The sequence below is a fragment of the Molothrus ater genome, chromosome 14, assembly GCF_012460135.2.
Source record: "Molothrus ater isolate BHLD 08-10-18 breed brown headed cowbird chromosome 14, BPBGC_Mater_1.1, whole genome shotgun sequence".
In the NCBI taxonomy this organism is placed as follows: Eukaryota; Metazoa; Chordata; class Aves; order Passeriformes; family Icteridae; genus Molothrus; species Molothrus ater.
The window spans coordinates 3,249,177-3,268,355 of NC_050491.2; the positions used below are offsets into that span (position 1 = coordinate 3,249,177).

The 19,179-nt window shown below is 44.0% G+C and overlaps 1 protein-coding gene across 1 annotated transcript in view; it reads left to right on the plus strand.

Annotated features, from left to right (window-relative positions):
• The first annotated feature begins 1,168 nt into the window (after nucleotides 1-1,168).
• Nucleotides 1,169-19,179, plus strand: part of CAPN6 (calpain 6) — a 47,412-nt gene continuing 29,401 nt past the window's right edge. The window contains 2 exon segments of the mRNA XM_036402173.2: nucleotides 1,169-1,189; nucleotides 2,008-2,179. Of these exon segments, the coding sequence (XP_036258066.1) occupies nucleotides 2,015-2,179 (165 nt within the window). The 5' untranslated portion in view covers nucleotides 1,169-1,189; nucleotides 2,008-2,014.

Here is a 19,179-nt window from a genome sequence, read left to right on the forward strand (position 1 = left end):
AGTTCAGGGCCTTCTGGGGAGGCGTGAAACATTCAGCAGCCAGGATGAGCAGCCCTGGGAGCCTGAGCCCCTAAAACACACTGCAGATATCACAGGGAGCCTGGAGAGGGGCAGGAGAAGAGGCTGGCAGGAGAAGCCTCCTCCTTGTTGGTGTTTCCCTCTCTGTGCAGCCCAGGGCAAGGCAGTGCTTTGTCACCACCTTCTGTGCATTGCCACAGAACATTCCAGGCTGTTGTGGGATGGAGTGTTAATCCTGGAAGGACTCACGTTCCTGTCTGGCAGATAGGTGGGGAGAAAGGGCAGGGGAATGAGGTCATGAAAGACCTGTCTCAATGAATTAGGCAGTGACAGAAACCTCATCACCCAGGGGCTATTTTAAAAACAAATAGACTCGGTTTAGAATGTTAGATAGGTCATGGGGAATTTTTAATGACCAAGAATGCCAGTTATCATGAAATAATCTATATCCCACCCAAATTAGTCAGACTATTTTGTTGTGGTCCCTGAGATACCTCTGTAAAATTGACGAGTTGTTCTACACTTGAATTTGAAGAACTGGTTTGTGGGGGGAAGCAAATCTATTTGCCCTGTCTTGGGAGGCCACCTGCCAAGTGAGAGGCCTTGAGACTTTTTATTGAGGGAGATAAGTAAGCAGAAAGCAATAGAATCACAAAATGGCTTTGACAGCGAGGGATCTTAAAGCCCATCCAGCCCCACCCCCTGCTGTGGGCAGGGACATCTTCCACTATCCCAGGTTGCTCCAAGCTCCATCCAGCCTGGCCTGGGACACTTCCAGGGATGGGGCATCCACAAAGAGCTTTCACTCACAAGAACAAAGACCACGATAAATTTGATGTTTCCAAGTGTTCCTCATTACTCTTCTGTATTTCTCTCACTGTGCTCACTTGCACACCTGCAAAAGCTTGGTTTAGTTTCCTGCAGATTTGTGGAATCTCATCCAGTTTGTGCTGCAGGTGGCTCAAGGAGCACCAGCTGAGCTCCCTGCAGCTGGACACAGCAGGTGGCTGCCAGGACCGTGCGGTGCCATGCTCCAGAGCAGGATGTTGGTTAATTCAGCCTGCACTTGTCTTTATTGCTGTAGGCAAGGAAGGGGAGATACATCTCTAACTCCAGCCTGTGTCCAGAAGGAAGAGGAAAGGGACTGACACACAGAACCTTTCAAAAGAGGGTAAGTTCAGATGCTCTCGCCTCTCTCTCTCTTGAAGCGGAGATAGCATCCCTCATGTCCTCCAAATGTCAAACTACCCTGAGTGATTTCTGTAACTGATTCCTCATTTGTAAAATGTTTTAAAGCAATTTATTTGAGCTCTATGGGTGCGACCATAAACCTGCCAAGTTTGATAATCAGGATTCTGGGAATTATGGTTTGAAACACGTTGTTCGGGTTTTTTATTGTTGTTGTGCTTTTTAAAGATACTTTTAGTTCTCGTCAATTATTTGCAAATATTTTCTCCTTCTGGGAAACTGTTCCCTGAAAAGTAACATGAAGTTCAAAGATGATAGTACAAGCCAAAGTATTGTCACTTAAATTAAGATGGAGAAATGTGGAAATCTGGTTTTGGTTTTTTTAGGCTCAAGATTTGGAGTAGATAATTTGAGCTTTAGAGACCAGAAGAGGAATGTAGGACAGAAAGATGGCCCAGCCCTTCACACATGGTGCAGACTGAGAGCCAAGCCTCACTCTGCTACCTTTCCAATCAATTAGACAAAGCAAAATGTTGGGTTTGTGCCTGGCCTGGGCTCTTTCCTGATAAGAATTCTGTTCAGACAAAAATATGATCCCTATCTATAAGATCTTCTTGGGTTTATACTTTCCCAGTCTTTAACCTAATCTAATTTATAATCTGGGTTTTTTTGTTTTATTGTAAATAAATCAGTGACCTCATTTAGAACAAGTTACATGCTCTCTTGTTCAAGACCAGGGAGTGGTACCAGCTATGGACTTTCAAGAGCCTTCATAGTTTGTCCAATATTGATCTTATCTAGACAGAGGATGTCCTCATCAGTGCAGCTCTTCCGAGATCAGAGGTACCACGAGCTGAAGGGGCAGTGCCTCCAGCAGGGGATCCTCTTTGAGGACCCTGAGTTTCCAGCCTCGGATGAATCCCTGTACTACGACTCAGCAGCAAAAGGGAAAGTGGAATGGAAGAGGCCAAAGGTAATGGATGGGCATGCTTGCACTCCTGCTGGCTCCTCCAGCAGAGACACTTCCACCAAGAGGTGTCTGAGCAAAACTTTGTGTCTTGGTTTGGAAAACAGGAGTCTGCTAAGGAAGGCAGGAGCCTCCCCTGAAATGGAGAATGTAAACCCTCCCCACCCCTCCGAATTGCTGTAAATTTTAAATTAAGGGGCTCTCAGGCAAAAATATGGGAGTGGAAAATAACAGTTCTTTAATAGGGAAGGAAAAAAATAAAAGGATAAAATAAACAATGCAGCACACTAGAACAACACTGCCAGAGTCAGAACCCAGCCTGACACCCTGTGGGTCAGGGTGCTGGCAGCAGTGCCATTGGAATTGTGGCTCAGCCCTCCTGCAGTGTCAGGGGTGGCTCTGCTGGAGCAGGGATCCTGTAGAGAAGGATGGATTCTGCCTCTGAAGATCCAGTGGAAGGAGAGGCAGCTGCTGCTCCTCTGGGGAATCCAGTGCAGAAGCCGTGCTGGTGTTCCAGAATCTCCAGATTATATCCAGGCAGGAATGCTTGGCTCCTCCCCCTGGGCTCACATCTCCCAGTGGGATGCTGTAGTTCTTATCAGCCATGCAGGGACATTCCATAGCTGTTATCAGCAGGTGTCCCCTCCTGAGGGAGGAGTGATTGTGGTCACTCAAAGAGAGAGATAAGGCAAACTGCCCACTTGACAAAGGTTATCTGCCATACAGATGGTAATGGAAAACATCTTGCATTGCAATCTGGAACACTTTGTTCTGTTCTGAATTGCCATCCTCTCCCTCAGCTGTTTCAGTTTGGTTCTGGTGAAGCCTTAGCAGCAAATTCTACACAGAGAGAGTGGGAACTTCTCCTTTATTGGTTGATGCCAGCTCTGGTCTCTGCATGGCTGTGCTGAATTCACAGTGGATTTTGTCTCTGACTTGTGTAGAACCTCAATTACCCACCAGTGATTTTCTGTGCCAAATGATCAGCAAATGATCTGTAAGCAACCAAGAATGCTTGTGTCTGTTTGCCACTTTTACTGGCATCTTAACGGGAAAACAAATATGTCATTTGCTTTGAATTGGAACTAATGTAGTAGGCATTCCAAATCATTAATACCACCTATATCTGTGGTCTGTTAATTCATTTGCTCTGAGGTTTTATGCTTCACATGTATTTTTAAATCAGTTCACAGCCATAAGCAAACAATTCAGAAGAACAAAAACCCATCCCCAGTCTGGCTTTCCATCAGTGTCATCTGTTCTCTTACTGTGACAAGTGTAATGGAGAGGACAGTGGAAGCCTCCAGCCAGATGTATGCAGTATTTTTGCCCTTAAGCATGATGAATCACTCCTTTACTTCACCCATGTCCACTTTTGGGATTGGAGTTCATCTTCTGGAAGCACAGACTTGGGTGTCTTTCCTTAGAAAACACAATGCCAATGTGATGTCCTTCATATGCATCTGGGGCTGTTCTGTGTCCTCTGTGACAGGGAACAGCAGATGAGGCTGACCAAGGCTGGACTCTCTTTGCCAGGATGGCCTGAGGTTGCTTCTCTTTTTTGCTTCTCTTCTTCTTTCCTGGTGGTGCTCATTCCTCACAGCAGCTTCTCTACTGGAATTCCAGTGAGCAGTCCAAGGGTTGCTTTCCTTCTTCTCATTTCAGTTTTCCAAGTAAGACATGAGACTGAAGAGTGGGGAGAAGTAATTTGGGAAAGAAAAAGAAGACATTCCAAAGTCTGTGGGTTTATTTTTATTTCTGAGCACTTTACTGTTTATTGGAGTCTTTCATCCCCTCCTAGAAGAGGAAATACTGTGCAACCATTCACAGTGAGGTCAGGAAGAGTGTTTGTTCTTCATAAAAGATGTGAAGCAAGAGCTAAACTCTAGCCAAGGATGCCATTTTGGGCCATTCTTGTACGTATGAGATTGTTCAAAGTGGTGGTCAGTGGTTTGAAGCCTAATTGTAGGTCAGTGATTTCCTTTGCATTCAGTTATTACCCATTAAACAGGATGTTAATGTAGGAAACCTCACATATTAATTAATGTTAGTTAATTAATGTAACATATTTATCCTAAAACCAAGCACAGATTGACCTGACCCTCCTGAGATGTTGAACCATATCCCACCAGTCCCTGCCCTCTGCCAACCAGAAGTTCAGAGGGTGAATTCTGGTGTTGATGCCAACAACACAGAACCACAGAATCTTCTAGGTTGAAAAAAGACTTTTAGGTTGAAAAAGCCTTCTAAGATCACTGAGTCCAACACTTACCCAGTCACTACTGAGTCCATTACTAAGCTGTGTCCTTAGCACCAGCTCTCTAAGAAACCACTTCCAGCAGCAGTCAGTTCCAGTGCTTGACAACCCTTTTGGTAAAGAAATTCCTCCTTGTATCTAATCTAAGCCTCTCCTGGTGTGTGAATCCTTTGCTGGTGTTTCAGAACGTTGGGGTCTGCTAATACCCCAGTTCCTCTGAGAGAAACCTGTGAAATAACTGGGCTGAGCATGACCATTTCAAAGGTGCAGCATCTTCCAGAGCCCTTCAGCTCATGCAGGAAGCCTCCTGGGGAGGTTCTCTCTGGAGAAAACCTGCTGGTTTGTTGGAAAAAGGGTAAGAAACATTCCCTCTGGTTAGTGGACATTCTTTCTGCCTGCTGATATTAGCATCATCCTGCTCTTTTCCTGTGATTTCCTGGAGTTTCCCCCCTCTGCCAGGCTGAAGTGGGGCTGGGGGCAGCTGTGTCCTGCCAGGAGGGGGGGTCCTTGGCCACCTGTTCTGGTTAACACTGCCTCTGTGTGGTGGTCCTGCTCAGCATGGCCTGAAAATAGCCAGCAATTCCTGTCACTGCTGAATGGATGCTTTGTCTTATTTTTAACTAAACCTCGGGTTTGTGTGAACTTTTTCACTGACCCTGCAGAAAGGATGGAATCTCAAGGACATCTTTGTCAGTGTTAAACAAACAGCAGTGATCCCCCAAGCAGGGCAGGCAGGCATGTGAGGAAGGAGTGGGTAAGTTTGCTTCAGAGATAAACAGGGTTCTTTAGCTATTCACAAAGGAAAATAGTCTGATCCTACAGAATGAGGCTTTTATCATGTGCTTGCCTGGTTTCCCTGCTTGACCCAGTGTTTTTAAGCCCTAATTCTGCTTTCATCTGCATCTTTGCTTTATGAGGGGGCTGTGATTGCACCCTGATGTTCTGGGAAGACAGAGCTGGTCTGTGTCCATGAAACAGCACAGAAAGGCACCGTGAGGCAGGGCTGCTGATCTGCTTCCCCAGAAACCCCTCCTGTGTCCCAGCCCACTGAGGGACACTGCTCTGTTTGATTGAATTCCCATTAACTCCAAAGGTCAGATACCTGGCTGAAGGTGGGCAGTTGCATCTGCACAGCCCAGTGCCCTTTTTCCTGGAAATACTGCATGCCATGGGCCTCATTCTCCACTCTTCTCACCAGTTTTCCAGCCTTTTTCAGGGGTGGTTATCACCATGGAAGTGAAAAGTCCAGGAAATAAGGCAGTACTGTGTTCTGGAATTATACAGTGATAGGAATAGATGGAACAAGTGTCTCCCCACTTCCCAAATTGGGGTGTGTGTGGGATGAGCAGGTTGGTGATTTATCCAGGGCTGAGGTGCCAGAGGATCCAGGAGCTCTGACTTCTGCACCTTCACATGTTTATTGGAGGCAGCACCAGCTTTTGTTTGCTTCTAACTGGTGGGAAATGATCCATTGTCTCAGGAGCTGAAACATCTTCATATTTACAAGTGCTGATTGAAACCCTAAACCCTCCCCTCCCTTGTTACCTGAAGGCAGAGGAAGCTTGGGGCAAATCCCTGTGTAGGCATTTAGTCTGGGTGAGCTTTACATTTTGCATTAATGTTCTTTGTTCCACAGGATTTGTGGTCTCAGTGTCCTCCAGAATATTCAGCAATAACCCAGTTGTCATAAATTTCATGGAATGAGGGTCATGAAAGATTTGGCTGTCAGGTTAAATGTCCCTCAGATGTAATGCTCTTCATCATTTAATTCCTGTCTCCTCTGTAGCTCTGTCACTCCAGTCTTACCCTGTTTTCCACTTTGAACAAGACCAGAGACATCTGCTTATGTTTGGGACTGCTGTGGAGCCCAGTGGTGCCTGCAGGAGAGGGAGGTGTCCTGGCACTGTGTCAGGCTTTGAGCAGTTCCATGACCACTGCAAGAGCAGTTTTGGGGCATGGAGAGGAGTGGCAGCTCCTCACACCCTGGGATATCTGCCAGGATGGGGCCTGGGGGGAATGCAGAGCTGGAGGAGAGTGGGTATGAAAGGGGAATGCCATCAGCTGGCATGGCAGTGATGTGCACTCCTCTCAGAGCAGCTGCACTGCTGCCTTCTGTGTGACAAATGCTGGGCTTGTAACAGCCCCCGTGAACAGGGACACTTCCCTGGTCTGCCAGATCCCCTCTCCATGCTCCCAGCTCCCTTCTGGAGTGTGGCTCATGGTTCAATGATCACTTTTCCGCATCTGAATGTGCCTTTTTCATTCCTTCAGCCCCCTTTTTTTCCAGTTAAAAATATGGAGCAACAGCAATCATCTTGCTTAATTAGAATAGGGGTCCCTCCCCACCTCTCCTCCTCACCCCTAAAGATTTGCATGATTATAGTTATTAATACTTATTCTGCAAAGGCTACATGTACTGAAACAGCTGAAGTTTAGGCTTCTGTTTCCCTGCCTATCCCAGAATTGTCCACATTTCTCTGCTCTTGGTGGTCCTTGACTCTTGTTCAAGTGTAGGTAAACACAAGTTGCAAAGCTCTGTGTGCTGACATTCGTGTTTGCACTGGAAATAATGGCACCTGTGGCATCTGGGGGATGAGGAAATGTGTTTCAAAAGGTGCTGAACTTCTGCTGAGCTTTGAGGGAGCTCACAAATCCTTTCATGTGCCTCAAGCACAGCTGGGGACACAAAGGTGGTTTCAGGTTGTAGGCTGTGTGAGCCAGTGTCTGGTGGTTTTGCTTGTTTGCTGGGCTTCTCTGGGACCTGTCTGTAGCAGAAAAGGGCTGTGAAAGACTCAGCTTTGCACTAAGATGAAATCAATCCTGTACTGTCTTCTTTTCCTTGTGTGTCTGTCACATCCTGGATCTCTACACCGTGATGTTGTCCTCACAGAGAGTCCAGCATCCTTCAGTGGGTGACTTTCAGACATTCACTCCATGAGTGCAGCTGTACAGGGCTACTGGAGGATTTCAGGACTTTCTAGATGGCACTGGTGATCCTCTCAACAGGCACTTTGTGTGCTGTAATTAGCTGTGAGTACACTAGCAGGGAGGCTGTTTGCCATTGCTGGAAATAGTTTTCCTTGCCATTAAAAGCAGATTTAGCTCGTGATCTTCAGCTACAGCTCATTATCTGTGGAAATGTTGAAAGTCAGATATTCCTTTGTTAACTGCATGTGTGTGTATATAAAGAGAATGATTGCAGTGCACCTTTTTTTTTCAGAAGGGCTTAAGCCTTGCAGACTCAAAAGTGGTATAAAAGGTCATAGGCAAAGTAGGCTCTGACCTCAGTTTAAACCCTTCATCTTAAAGAAATGGGAAAGCTATTAAGAGCTAAGCGCTGGGGAGCAGTCTGCCCTGGAAGATAATCACAGATTGATGGGGAGGTTTCTGTACACATTAATCATGGTTTTTAGGTTGAAATTGTGGAGGCAGGGACTGTGTACTCCTCCAGACATGGTGCAGTCCTCTGTTAGTGTAGAGGGGGTGGGTGAGGGGACAACAACAGGCAGATGCGTGTCGCAGACATCTTTTCATGAAAATCTTTTCTTTGGGATTTTTTTTTCCTTCCTGAGAAGCTGAGAGGCCTCAGGGACAAAATGTAACCAATGGTTATCTGCTGCTGTGGAATGCAACAGGTGGATTTTTGATTAGCTCATTTTAGATGTTTATAATTAATGGCCAATCAAGGCCCAGCTGCCTTTTATTATTATTGTTTCCTTTCTATTCTATTCTTAGCCAGCCTTCTGAGCTGAAACTTTTTCTTCTATTCTTTTAGTATAGTTTTAATATAATATATATCATAAAATAATAAATCAAGCATTCTGAAATATGGAGTCAGATCCTCATCTCTTCCCTCATCCAAAGACCCCTGTGACCACTGTCACAGATGCAAATAATTCCTGAATGATGGTGAAGCATCTTTTCTTTCCTCACTGAGGACAAACCACGTACCCCAAAGCTCCTGCAAACGGAGTCTGGCACTGCTGCAGTTTGAGGGGAGCTCTTCCAGCTCCTGGGGGCCCGGAGCTGTGGAGCTGAGCTGCAGCATCTGTCCCTGCCGTGCGGGTGTCGCTCTGCAGAGCGGGAGGAGCCGCCTGCCAAGGGCTGGCCATGGCAGGAGGGACAGACAGGCGGCTCCCGGGCAGGAAGGCGTTAACCCCATCCCATCCCAGCTGCGGGAGGTTGGCACGGCTCCCGAGGATGCAAGTGGCAGCACAAAAGCATCCTCTCCGCACCCGTTGCCCTGGCAACTGCACATTCAAAGGGCGGGATTGGCAGCGGGATCCTGCAGGAGATGATGCAGTTGCAATTAAGTCGAATTGTCTTCACGTTGTTAGAATTAATTCTGAGCTGGGAGGGAAGGGGAGGGGTGGTGGAGGTAGGACAATGAGCTGCCACCCCTCTGAGATGCCGGCGTGGGCAGGGCTTCATCGTGCTCTGGGCTTCTTTAAGGGTAAATTAGTGCTGGCACTTGGCTTCTGAACCTTGGGGGTTTTTTTGTTGGAGCGACTAAAAATCAGCCTCGGGAGCTTTATTTGTTTAATGAGGGTGGCTTTGGTGGAGTGAGTGATCTGCTGTGCAGCTATTGCTGTTCTTGCATCCTGGTGATCCACAAACTGGAAATGTAGGGATCACCGAGATCCATGGGGATTGGGCTCCTAGGAGGAGGTGTCCAAAAGTGGGACAAGGAGGAGGTGTCCAAAAGTGGAGGAGGTGGCCAAAGTGGAGGCAAGGTCTTTCAAATCCAGGTCAAAACAAGTCTCACCCCTTCCTGTATGGCTGCAATTCTGGATCAGCTGGGTTCAGAATCTTCTTTTATTTGGTGAAATCAGTTGTTTTGGATATTTTTATCAGCGGCTGGAAATGTAATGTCATTTTCAAGAGAAGTGTGGCTGCCTGGTTTTGCCCTGGAGTGATGAGACAGAGGAGGTCGATTGTGATTTGGTGCATGAGATACATGGGAATTCACTGAAATTCAAAACTTTCTAAAGCACTTAGCAGCCAGGATTTTGAAATCTAAATGTAATCTAAATAAGAGTTCTAATAACTCAAATACATGATGCACTGATCTACAGAGATCAAAAAAGTCACTGGAACCCCTTGGAACTGGAATTCTCATTTTACCAACCAAGAATGGAAGTTCTCATAGAGCACATCATGATAGAATAACATTGTCATTCTTTGTGCTACCCTAATACAATCCTGTAATCATTTTGAAATTAAGAACAGTCCCAGCTGTTCCAAGGAATTGATCATTTTGAGGAGCACACACATTTTGTAAGAATGGAAGGGAGAAATAGTGGTTTTTTTGTGGGAGAAAAATACTGGGTTAAAATACTTTTTGGTTTTAATTTTAATGTTGCAACTTTTCCCCAAATGTGCTAATAAAGCTGAAATATTTATTGAATTTTTTTTCTTGGAGGCAAGGAAACATTTTTCAGCCCTGAAGTGCTTTCCCTTGTTGGTGATTTAGGGTATTTAGAACAGCATGTTCTGATGGTGTCCAGCCAAACAATTCACTGAAAACATTATGGGCTTTGTTTTATTTTTGCCCTTCTCCCATTATTATTTTCTCCTAAGGTTTTGAGGTTGGGTTGTTTATTTTTTTTTCACTGAACATGTTCTGAAGAGAAGATGTGGCACCCTGGCAGGTGAAGATAGGCAGCTCCAGGCAGCTGTTTCCTACAGACCATTGCTCTTTTTTGGCTGAGAAATAGCACAGGTGTATTTTTTTTTTGGGAGTGTGTTTGTGTGTTTCACAACTGGGAGGTTCATTTGGGATTTCTTTTTTCATAGCTGGATGGAAAAGGAAGAACCCAACAGGAGGATTTTTGTTACATCAGGCATGTAAAACGTGCTTTACAGCTCACAACATCTGAGAGCAGCCTCCTGAGGAACCAGGAAGACTCCAAAGGAGTTTCCTGTATTCCAGGCTGATATTATTATCAATGTGTTTGTTAGCTAATCTTTTCTGGAGCCAACCTGCAGTGCAAAGGGAACGGCCTTTATTGCCACAGCAGAAGACACAGCCCCCACAAAATATACCTTGTTGAATATAGTAAAAATACTTAATAGTCAGCTGAGGAAATGTTATGTTGATCCCAGGAAAAGGGGCTGGGAAGGTTGAAATGCCTACACCGTGGCTACTGTGCTAATTCATGTTCAACATGACACTGATCCTTTCTCTGTGGCTATGACATCTCTGCTGCAAGCCCTGCCTCAGCTTCTGCAGGTGTTCTGCTGTCACCAGACAAACTGGAAAACGTGTGTTGACTTTGTCTGCAGGTTTGGCCTATTATTATTCTAAAGTAACCTTTGTCACCAAAGCCTCCAAGTAATAATTAACAGGCTTGTCTCTGGAAATCTGATGGGCATCGGACCCTGAGAAAATCCTGTTAAGAGCAAATATTTCATATTGGATTGCATTTTGCTAAAGAGAATTTTAAATTAAACAATATAAACTTCATATACAATTATCAATTTCACAATGTAACCACTTAGCAAGCTTGAAAATCTTGATTAATTTGCAACAGCATTTCTGCCTGTGATGAGACCAACCCAATTTCTAACACAAAAATGAAGCCTGGATGGTGGGCTGTGAGGGCATGAACCCAGAGCAGGCAGGCAGGGATATGTTTACATGGACATATGCACATGGATGTGTGTACATGAATGGGGCAGGAGCTTGGGAAGCAGGATGCTGAAGGGTGAAGGCTTTGGACTTGCTTTGCCACCCTGATGAGGTCTCTGGTGTCAAGATGACCCTGAGGTGTTAGAAAGTCTCTTTTTCCCAGCCCCAAGACCGAAGAAGGAGTCAGGATTCTTCTGTTCTGGTGTTCAAGGTTGTTTATTTTCTCTTATCTATAACATTCTTTCTCTGACCTGCTGAGGTCTGTCCAGCAGGTCAGTCCATGGCACACTGCCTGCCCTCAGGGCAGTGTTGTCTTTTATACTAAAAACTCCATGTACATTATTTACGATTATTTTCCAACACCTATCACCTATGTCAGACAGTGAGCTTCTACCTTAAACCAATCCAAAAGTGCCAGCATCACCCAGAACATGGAGGCCAGGAAGAAGGAGAAAGAAGGACAGGGTACACCCAAATTCCTCCATCTTGGGACCCCGAGCCCTGATTCTAAAAACCCCAAAAATCTTCTTTTCACCCTGTGACAAACTAACTATCATTCTGCTTAAACTTTTGTGGCTTTTAAATCCTCATATAAGGTTGGTAATTTTTTCCATGGGTCAAAATCAAAGGCACAGGGGTCTTGAGCTCTGTGCCAAGGTCTCTGAGCCCTCTGGCAGGGGCTGGAGCCATCCAGGGCAGCCAGAGGGATGTCCTGGGTTCTGACACCACCCCAGGGCAAATCTGAGGCATTTGGAAAGCAGGCAGAGCCCCAGAATCTGTGCTGTACAATTTCAATGGTGATAGCTTTATAAGGGAAATATAATTTTTTTTTTTTTGTACTAAGAGTAGTGATGGGAAAGAGGATGGGTCCAAGGAGAAGTGACTGGGCTGAGCAGCCACCAGACACAAAGGGTTGTTGCAGATGTGTTGTTAAGCAGTTCCTTTCCCAGCTGTTCGGGTCCTGGAGGCAGGAAGTGGAGCAGAGCTGTGTGTGGTGCCCCCAGGACTCCTCTCACACAGCCAAACAAACAGGGAGGAATCTCTTAATTCCCTGAGTCCCTCCCAGCAGTTATTGCTGGCAGGGGCTGGGATTCCACTCTCAGCCTAAATGGCGAACAAGACATCCGAAAAATAGGAGGACTCCAAATGATGCTACCCACAACCACTGCATGCCTCGCCCTAACAGGAACAGCATTCCTGGCAGGATTCTACTCAAAAGACCAAATCATTGAAAGCCTAAACACATCCTACCTAAACACCTGAGCCCTGCTTCTAACCCTTCTAGCCACATTGTTCACCTCATGACCGTATTAGCACAGACCGGCTTCGTTCGAATTCCACCCTTAACCCCAGTAAATGAAAACAACCCCGCAGGAACTTCCCCCATCACTCGCCTTGCACTCTGAAGTATCCTGGCAGGATTCCCCATCACCTCATTCATCATCCCCACAAAAACCCTTCCAATAACCATACCACTTTCCACTAAAATAACTGCCCTGATTGTAACAGCCCTAGGCATCGCTTTAGCCCTAGAAATTTCAAAAATAGCCCCAACACTCATCCTCACAAAACAAACTCCTCTCTCAAACTTCTCCACATCCCTAGGATACTTTAACCCTTTAATCCACCACCTAAGCATAACCAACTTCCTCAATGGAGGACAAAACATTGCCTCCCACCTAATTGACCTCTCCTGATACAAAATACTCGGCCCAGAAGGACTGTAGCCAACCTGCAACTAATAGCAACCAAAGCTGCCACCACCCTCCACTCTGGCCTAATCAAAGCTTACCTAGGATCACTCCCTTTATCCATTCTCATCATCCTCATATCCACATACAGAAACAACCAACGGCCCTCAACCTTTGTAAAAACCACCAAATCCTGAAAATCATCAACGACGCCCTAATTGACCTCCCAGCACCATCAAACATCTCAACATGATGAAACTTTGGATCTCTGTGAGGCGTTTGCTTAATTACTCAAATCGTCACAGGGTGTCGTGTCCAGCTGTGTGAGCCTTGTCCAGGTCCCATTTCCCAGGGTCTGCAGGCCACATCCAGGCTGAGGCTGATAGTATAGGGATAAAATGTTTCTAAAGTCATGGTATATTCAGGGGAGGTAGAAAGAAAGTTAGGCTTTGTAGGCCCTGGGAAATGTTAGGCCTTGTGTTTGCCAGATCATGTGAAACTGCACCTGTGTAAGCAGTATATGATAAATGATATAATTGTTAATGTGATGATTGCTTAGTAATTAGATATAATTATTGTTTAATTGTAAGAAGAATCATGAGAAGCTGTGTTCAAGGATTTGAGGGGGATCATGAGAAACCCATGCTTGCATGAAATCAATGTATACAATGGAACAATGGAAATTTAATAATATGTAGTTATAGAATGATAGAATATAAAAAGCATGTTCATCCCAAAGCCATGTTGGAGTCAGATTTGGGTCTGTACCCCTGACACCCAGAGCTCTCAATAAAAGCACCTGCATATAAACATTCTGTGATTATGTGTTCCTGAGCACTAACAAGGTGAGTGCAGGGTGCTGTGGCTCTAGACCAGAAACCCTGAGAACCTGATAAAATTCCATTTCTGTGTCTGAGAAGGTCCACCAGGGACAGGATCAGGAATTCCACACTGTTGTAGGATTTTGTGTCTCTCCTCACCTTTCTGCAGCAGGCTGGTGATGCCCAGCTCTGGCAGAGTGCTTCACCCCAAAGAGATCTTGTGTGTTAATTTGAAAAATGAAAATATGGGAGCACACAGTGCTCCAGAACTTGGGAGGGCCTCACTGTTTTTGAGACGAGTGTTTAATTTAAGAAGCTCTATTGAGACTGAAACAGATACTGTTTTGTACTCTTGGGGATGTTATTTTAAGGATGTGTCTTTTCTAAACAATAGAAACTTATAAACATAGTTTAATTCAGTTTTAGTCCCACCAGTGATTTATGCTGGTACACCTCAATATTAATATCAGGGTTTTTGGTCCCTGGCTCCTTTCAAAGCTTTGGGAATCTCACTGTGTTCTGTTTGTCACCTTGTCTGTCCCCCAACAGGCTGAGTATGGGAGGCATCATGAAAACACTGTTTGGCATGTTTCCATCTTGCTTTCTGACTGGATAAAACATTCCTCCCATAATATTCTGTCCTTAATGTTTTCAGCTGGGGAAGTTGTGACATGTTCCTTTCTGGAATTGCCGAAATGTTCCCAGAATTGAGCTGTTGCTCACCCTTATTCTACGAATTCCATCATTTTATTTTTATTTTGCCTGGAAAATCTTGTTAAGATGGGGCTTGCCCAGAAGAAGAGCTGAGCAAGGCACCATAAAGCCTGGAGGTCTGAGCTCTCCAGTGCAGTCTGGTGACTGAGTGCACCCCATATGACATCAATGTGATGGCCCAATCCCACTCCTGATGTCAGTCAGAAAATTCTTTGGTTTTAGTTGTGCCCTTTGTTGCTGTCTGCATCCTGACAGGAAGCAAAAACCCCACAGGAAATAAAGGCCACCCTTTATTTCCATAGGATGGAGTGGCAATTTTGGAAAGTGGCAGCTTGCTCAGTGGGATTATTCACCCAAGTCTTGCAGGACTATAATTAAAGGCAAACATTTGTAAATGACATGCATGCTTGCCAAGCAGACAGCTCTCCAGATGCCAGTATTCTGTTATCTTCTCTCTTGGCACTTTTTCCAGTTTGTATTTCCCTCCCTCAGATTGGATGAAGGCTTTCTTATGTTGTTGTGGTTGTTTCCTCTAAAGAAAAAAAAAATATTAAACTACTTCAATGTCATTTCTAGAGCACAAACAGTACAATTCCAAGGCTCTGAATGTTTCTTTAAAGTTTAAAATGTCAGGTTTCATTTAGTTGGTTCAGTTGTCATTAGATGAAAATTGGTTTCTCAAACCGTTTCTGTTTGTCCTGAGGCAATGTGGTGATGGCAAGAATGACATGGTAAAATTTATTTTGAGACTGTAAAACAAAAAGCCTGAGGATCATATCCCCAGCTAGCATAAGTCTTCTTACAGTAATTGGTAGTTCATTGATTTAGTCTTCCAAAAGAATTAAATGTCTGACTTCTCTGAAGCAAAAATTACAGCCTAAACGTGCCAGTTGCAAAGGAAATGGAGGTATTGTTCTGTCAACACTCTTCAGCAAGAGTGGAAAGCATCCACATCCAAAAAATGCTTTCTGTGTGAAGAGCTTCATGCTTTTGTCATATTATTTCCATATTTAAAAGAGTATTTGGGATGAGCTGGAATTTGAGGTTTAGTAAGCCATTCTGCCTTCAATTTGCAGAGTAATTTGTTTGAATTTCATGCTGTGTTCCTGTGATTCAAATGTATGTTTCCTTCAAGATTAATTCTATTTAAAGATTAAATAAATATGTATGTTTTCTTGGCTAAAAAGAAGCTTTTAAAAATCCTTCACAGCTGAAAGAACCTTTTAGAACTGCTTTCTTGCCTGTATGTGGCAATGTTTCTAACTTAATCACAAAGGCTCAAACATTTTGAATTTGCATTTTTTTTCCAGCTTTCAGGAAATAAAATGTTGCTCCTCTGGAAAAAATACACTTTTTGTTAGAGCAAGGGTTATCTTACAATTATTCAGTTCTTGCACTGAACTTTGGCCAGCGTTGGAGATGGCAGAGGCCACCTTGAGCTCCTCATGTGCATCAGGAAATGGAATTTGTGTCTGGAGCTGTCCAGGAGCCATCTGGGCACTCCTGGGCTTGGGAGATGCACAAGTGGCTCCCTAAGGTCTGCTTAACAAAGGGTGTCTGTGGTGTAGAAAGCACACTGAGGTCTGATTTTTGTCTGGAGACAGCACTTTCTTGTCTGATACAGTGAATAATTATCAAAATGGGGTTGGTTTTTTGCCTAAGACTGTACTGAATCTTCAGTCCTGTGATGGTGAGTAAAAAATTAAATCTCATTTAGCAGTGATCCACCTGTGGGCTGAGCTTTGGTGTGCATGTTTAGAGCTTTATTCCTGCTGCAAGTTTACCATGGGAGCTTTAAGGATGCACTTGTGGGACTGATAAAAGACAAAAATTCAGGAATTTGTGAGTGACCACTGCTGTTTCCTTCTCCCTTCAGATAAGGGCATTTAAGCCTTGGATTTTCCTCCCTAAATGGAGATGTGAATGCAGCACCTCATCCTCTGGCCTCTCCTCCCTCACTCTCTAACTCTGTTCTCCACAAATAAAACTCCTCACAAGTGACAGTTGCCTAAAAGCTGCTTTTCACATTTGGGCCCATGACCTCACTGGTCAAACAGCTGGTGTCTGCACTATAAGAGGAATAACTCAAATTTAATCCAAATATTTCAGATGTAACCCAACCATGGCATTTCTCCTTCCTGATCTTAACGAGCACATTTATTCCCCTAAAATGCTGAATGTCTCATGAACCAAACCAAAGCTGTATGTGCCCGTGGACAGAGGTGGATTGAGGAGACTTGCAAGCACCATCAGCCCCTGGTTTAGCTGAAGTGAGGATGATTTGCAGCTGAGGATCTGCCCTGCAGCTCTGCATTGGGTGGAGTGCAAACTGCAGACCCTGAGGGCCAGGCTGTGCTTGGAACACACAGGGACCCCAGGTTAAGCTGCTTGAGCAGACATTCCGAAATCTGCAAAGAATTAAAAACCAACATCACCCCCAGTGAACATAATGGCTGAACTGTAAACGCTTATGTTGTAAGACAAGGGAAAAGCAACACTGACAAACCTCAACATTATTAGAAACAGGCTCCTCTCCTGTCTTTTGAGAGTTAAGAAATGTTTCCTTAGGTTTTTCACTGACTTCACTTTAGCTGTTAGTCCCTGATTAAATAAAGATGATGAAGTTCTCACAGCAATTCCTAGATATTAGTAGAGAATCTTCATCTTCAGAGGAAATTTTGTGGTGCTTTGAACACACAACAGGAACTGGACGTCTGGATCCCTTTTGTTTTACCCAGAATGTGGCTTCAAATCCATAATTCCAAATCAAACACTTTGTGTTCTCTGGGAAGTGCTGTGAGGTTGGGCTCTGTGAATGCTCCTATGGCTGCCAGTAGTCATTGCAAGAGATAGGAGGGAGATTATTGGGATTCCAAAGATTTCTAAGCTGGTAAATCAGGAGGGTAATTTCTCAGTGATGGCACTGATGTTAGTGTTTAACAGAGAAATTTGTCTGAAATGAAGTGATGAATTCAACTCAGTGTATTTATATCACATTGGGAAAATCAAAAATTAGCTCAAGCAGTGAAAGAGCTATGGAAAGAAACAGCTTGATATAAATAGGGAAAAAAGTTTCTTATTCTGTCTTTGCAAGCAAGAGGTCTCTCAAATGTCTGAACAATTTAATCACAAAGATGAAACCCACTGTGCCTCAGCTGGGATAAAGCCATGACCAAGTAAATGTTCTGACTCCACCCTGACAGGCTGAGTCCTCCAGGCAGCCAAAGGCTCTTGTCCATGGATCTGTCTGACTGAATCTGCTCTAGTCGTTGTTTTGGGTTGAAGCAGAAGAGAATCTAAAATTAATGATCATTAATGGTGCTAGGAAGCTTACAGACTATTTAAACAGTGGTAGAGCTCCACATTTTCACAAGTCCTTAAGTGATTACAGCATACAAGTTCCTCTGGCTTTTCCATGGTTTGGGCTTTTAAGCTGCACAATAATAATATCCAAAGGGACATGCAGAGTTTGTAAAAACATTAAAGCATATTCAGATGGTTTATCCTGGAAATTCTCTTGAGGCTGGAATGAAGAAATCCTCAAGATCACTTTGTATAACAGCATGTTATCCAAACATATTTTATTCATTTTAGTACTCTAATAGCCATCTGTGCAAGACAAAATCATCTACATAGAGGGAAAAGCATGGGCTTGATTGCCTGGCAGATACAGCAACTGTGATTTTCCTTAATTTTTCTTTGGAAGTCACTGATGTGGGTTTTTCAGTGTCATCACTCAAAACTGAAGAAACTTATCTCACATGCTGATAACTTTATTGCTAAATGAAAATCTTTCCAAGACAAAGTTTAAAAAGTTGTTTTAGAGATAGAAGCTGCTGTTTGTTTTCAAGATGTGTAAATCAAAGCCTTCCTGGTAGTTACTGTGAATTTATGAGTCTGTGATACACTGATTTGGCTGAGTCATAAAAGTGCTTTCAGTATTCAGGATTAAAATGAAGGCTGCTGTGTCACTTTTGAGGCAATATTTTCATAGCTTAGAATTTGAACCCTCTATCTTCCTGAAAGAAAAATACTCTTGTTTACATGTTCTAAGGCTCCTCTTTGCCAGAAAGGATGTCCAGACTAGAATTTAAAGTCTGATATGTGTCATGTTGGGACAGAGACCCTGCATAGACTCTGACCTTCACCGGCTCAGCAAAGCTGTGCTGTGCTGGCTAGAACAAAATTTCTATTAAAAACCAATTCCAAATCCAAAATTTGTTACAGCTAATAGTCTATGAAGCTTGTGTCTTATGCTCAGGGCTTTATGTCATTTTACAGTTCCTCTTTTTATGTTATGAAGTAAACATCTAGTCCAGAATGGTGTGGGGTGGATTTCTGTGCAAGCTGCCACTGGATAGGCCTTGAACTGTTATCCCAGGCATTCACAGATTTTTGCTTGAGGCAAAGAAGTGGGAGAGCACCTCAAGATGCAGTCTGAAAAAGATGAGAAGGCTGGGAGAAGAGGATAAAGGATTTTTATCCTTAAGTGTCCGAGATAAATGCCATGATTGGAAGATAGTGGAATGTAGGCTGAAACAAACCCTGCTGGAAAAGGGATGTGGAAAGGAGGAACGTTTTGCTAAAGGGGTTTATGCTCTTTAATGTGGTGTTTAGACTTATGCTTTTTAATCTTTGTAGTCTGTGCATTGCCACTGGGCAGGGGAGAAATATCCTTTAAGGAAAAACAAATCATCTCCCAGATTAATCAGAATTTTCAGTCCAGACAATGTTTGGATGACTTGACTTTAGTTTTGCCACAAAACACTCAATGTAATAAAAAAAAAAAAAGTGACTTTGCTGAAATCTGCCTGATACTCTTTTGTAAACAGCAAATTCCCTTCCTCAGACAAGGCAGTGATGGAGAATTCCATCTGCATCAGTTGCCAGCC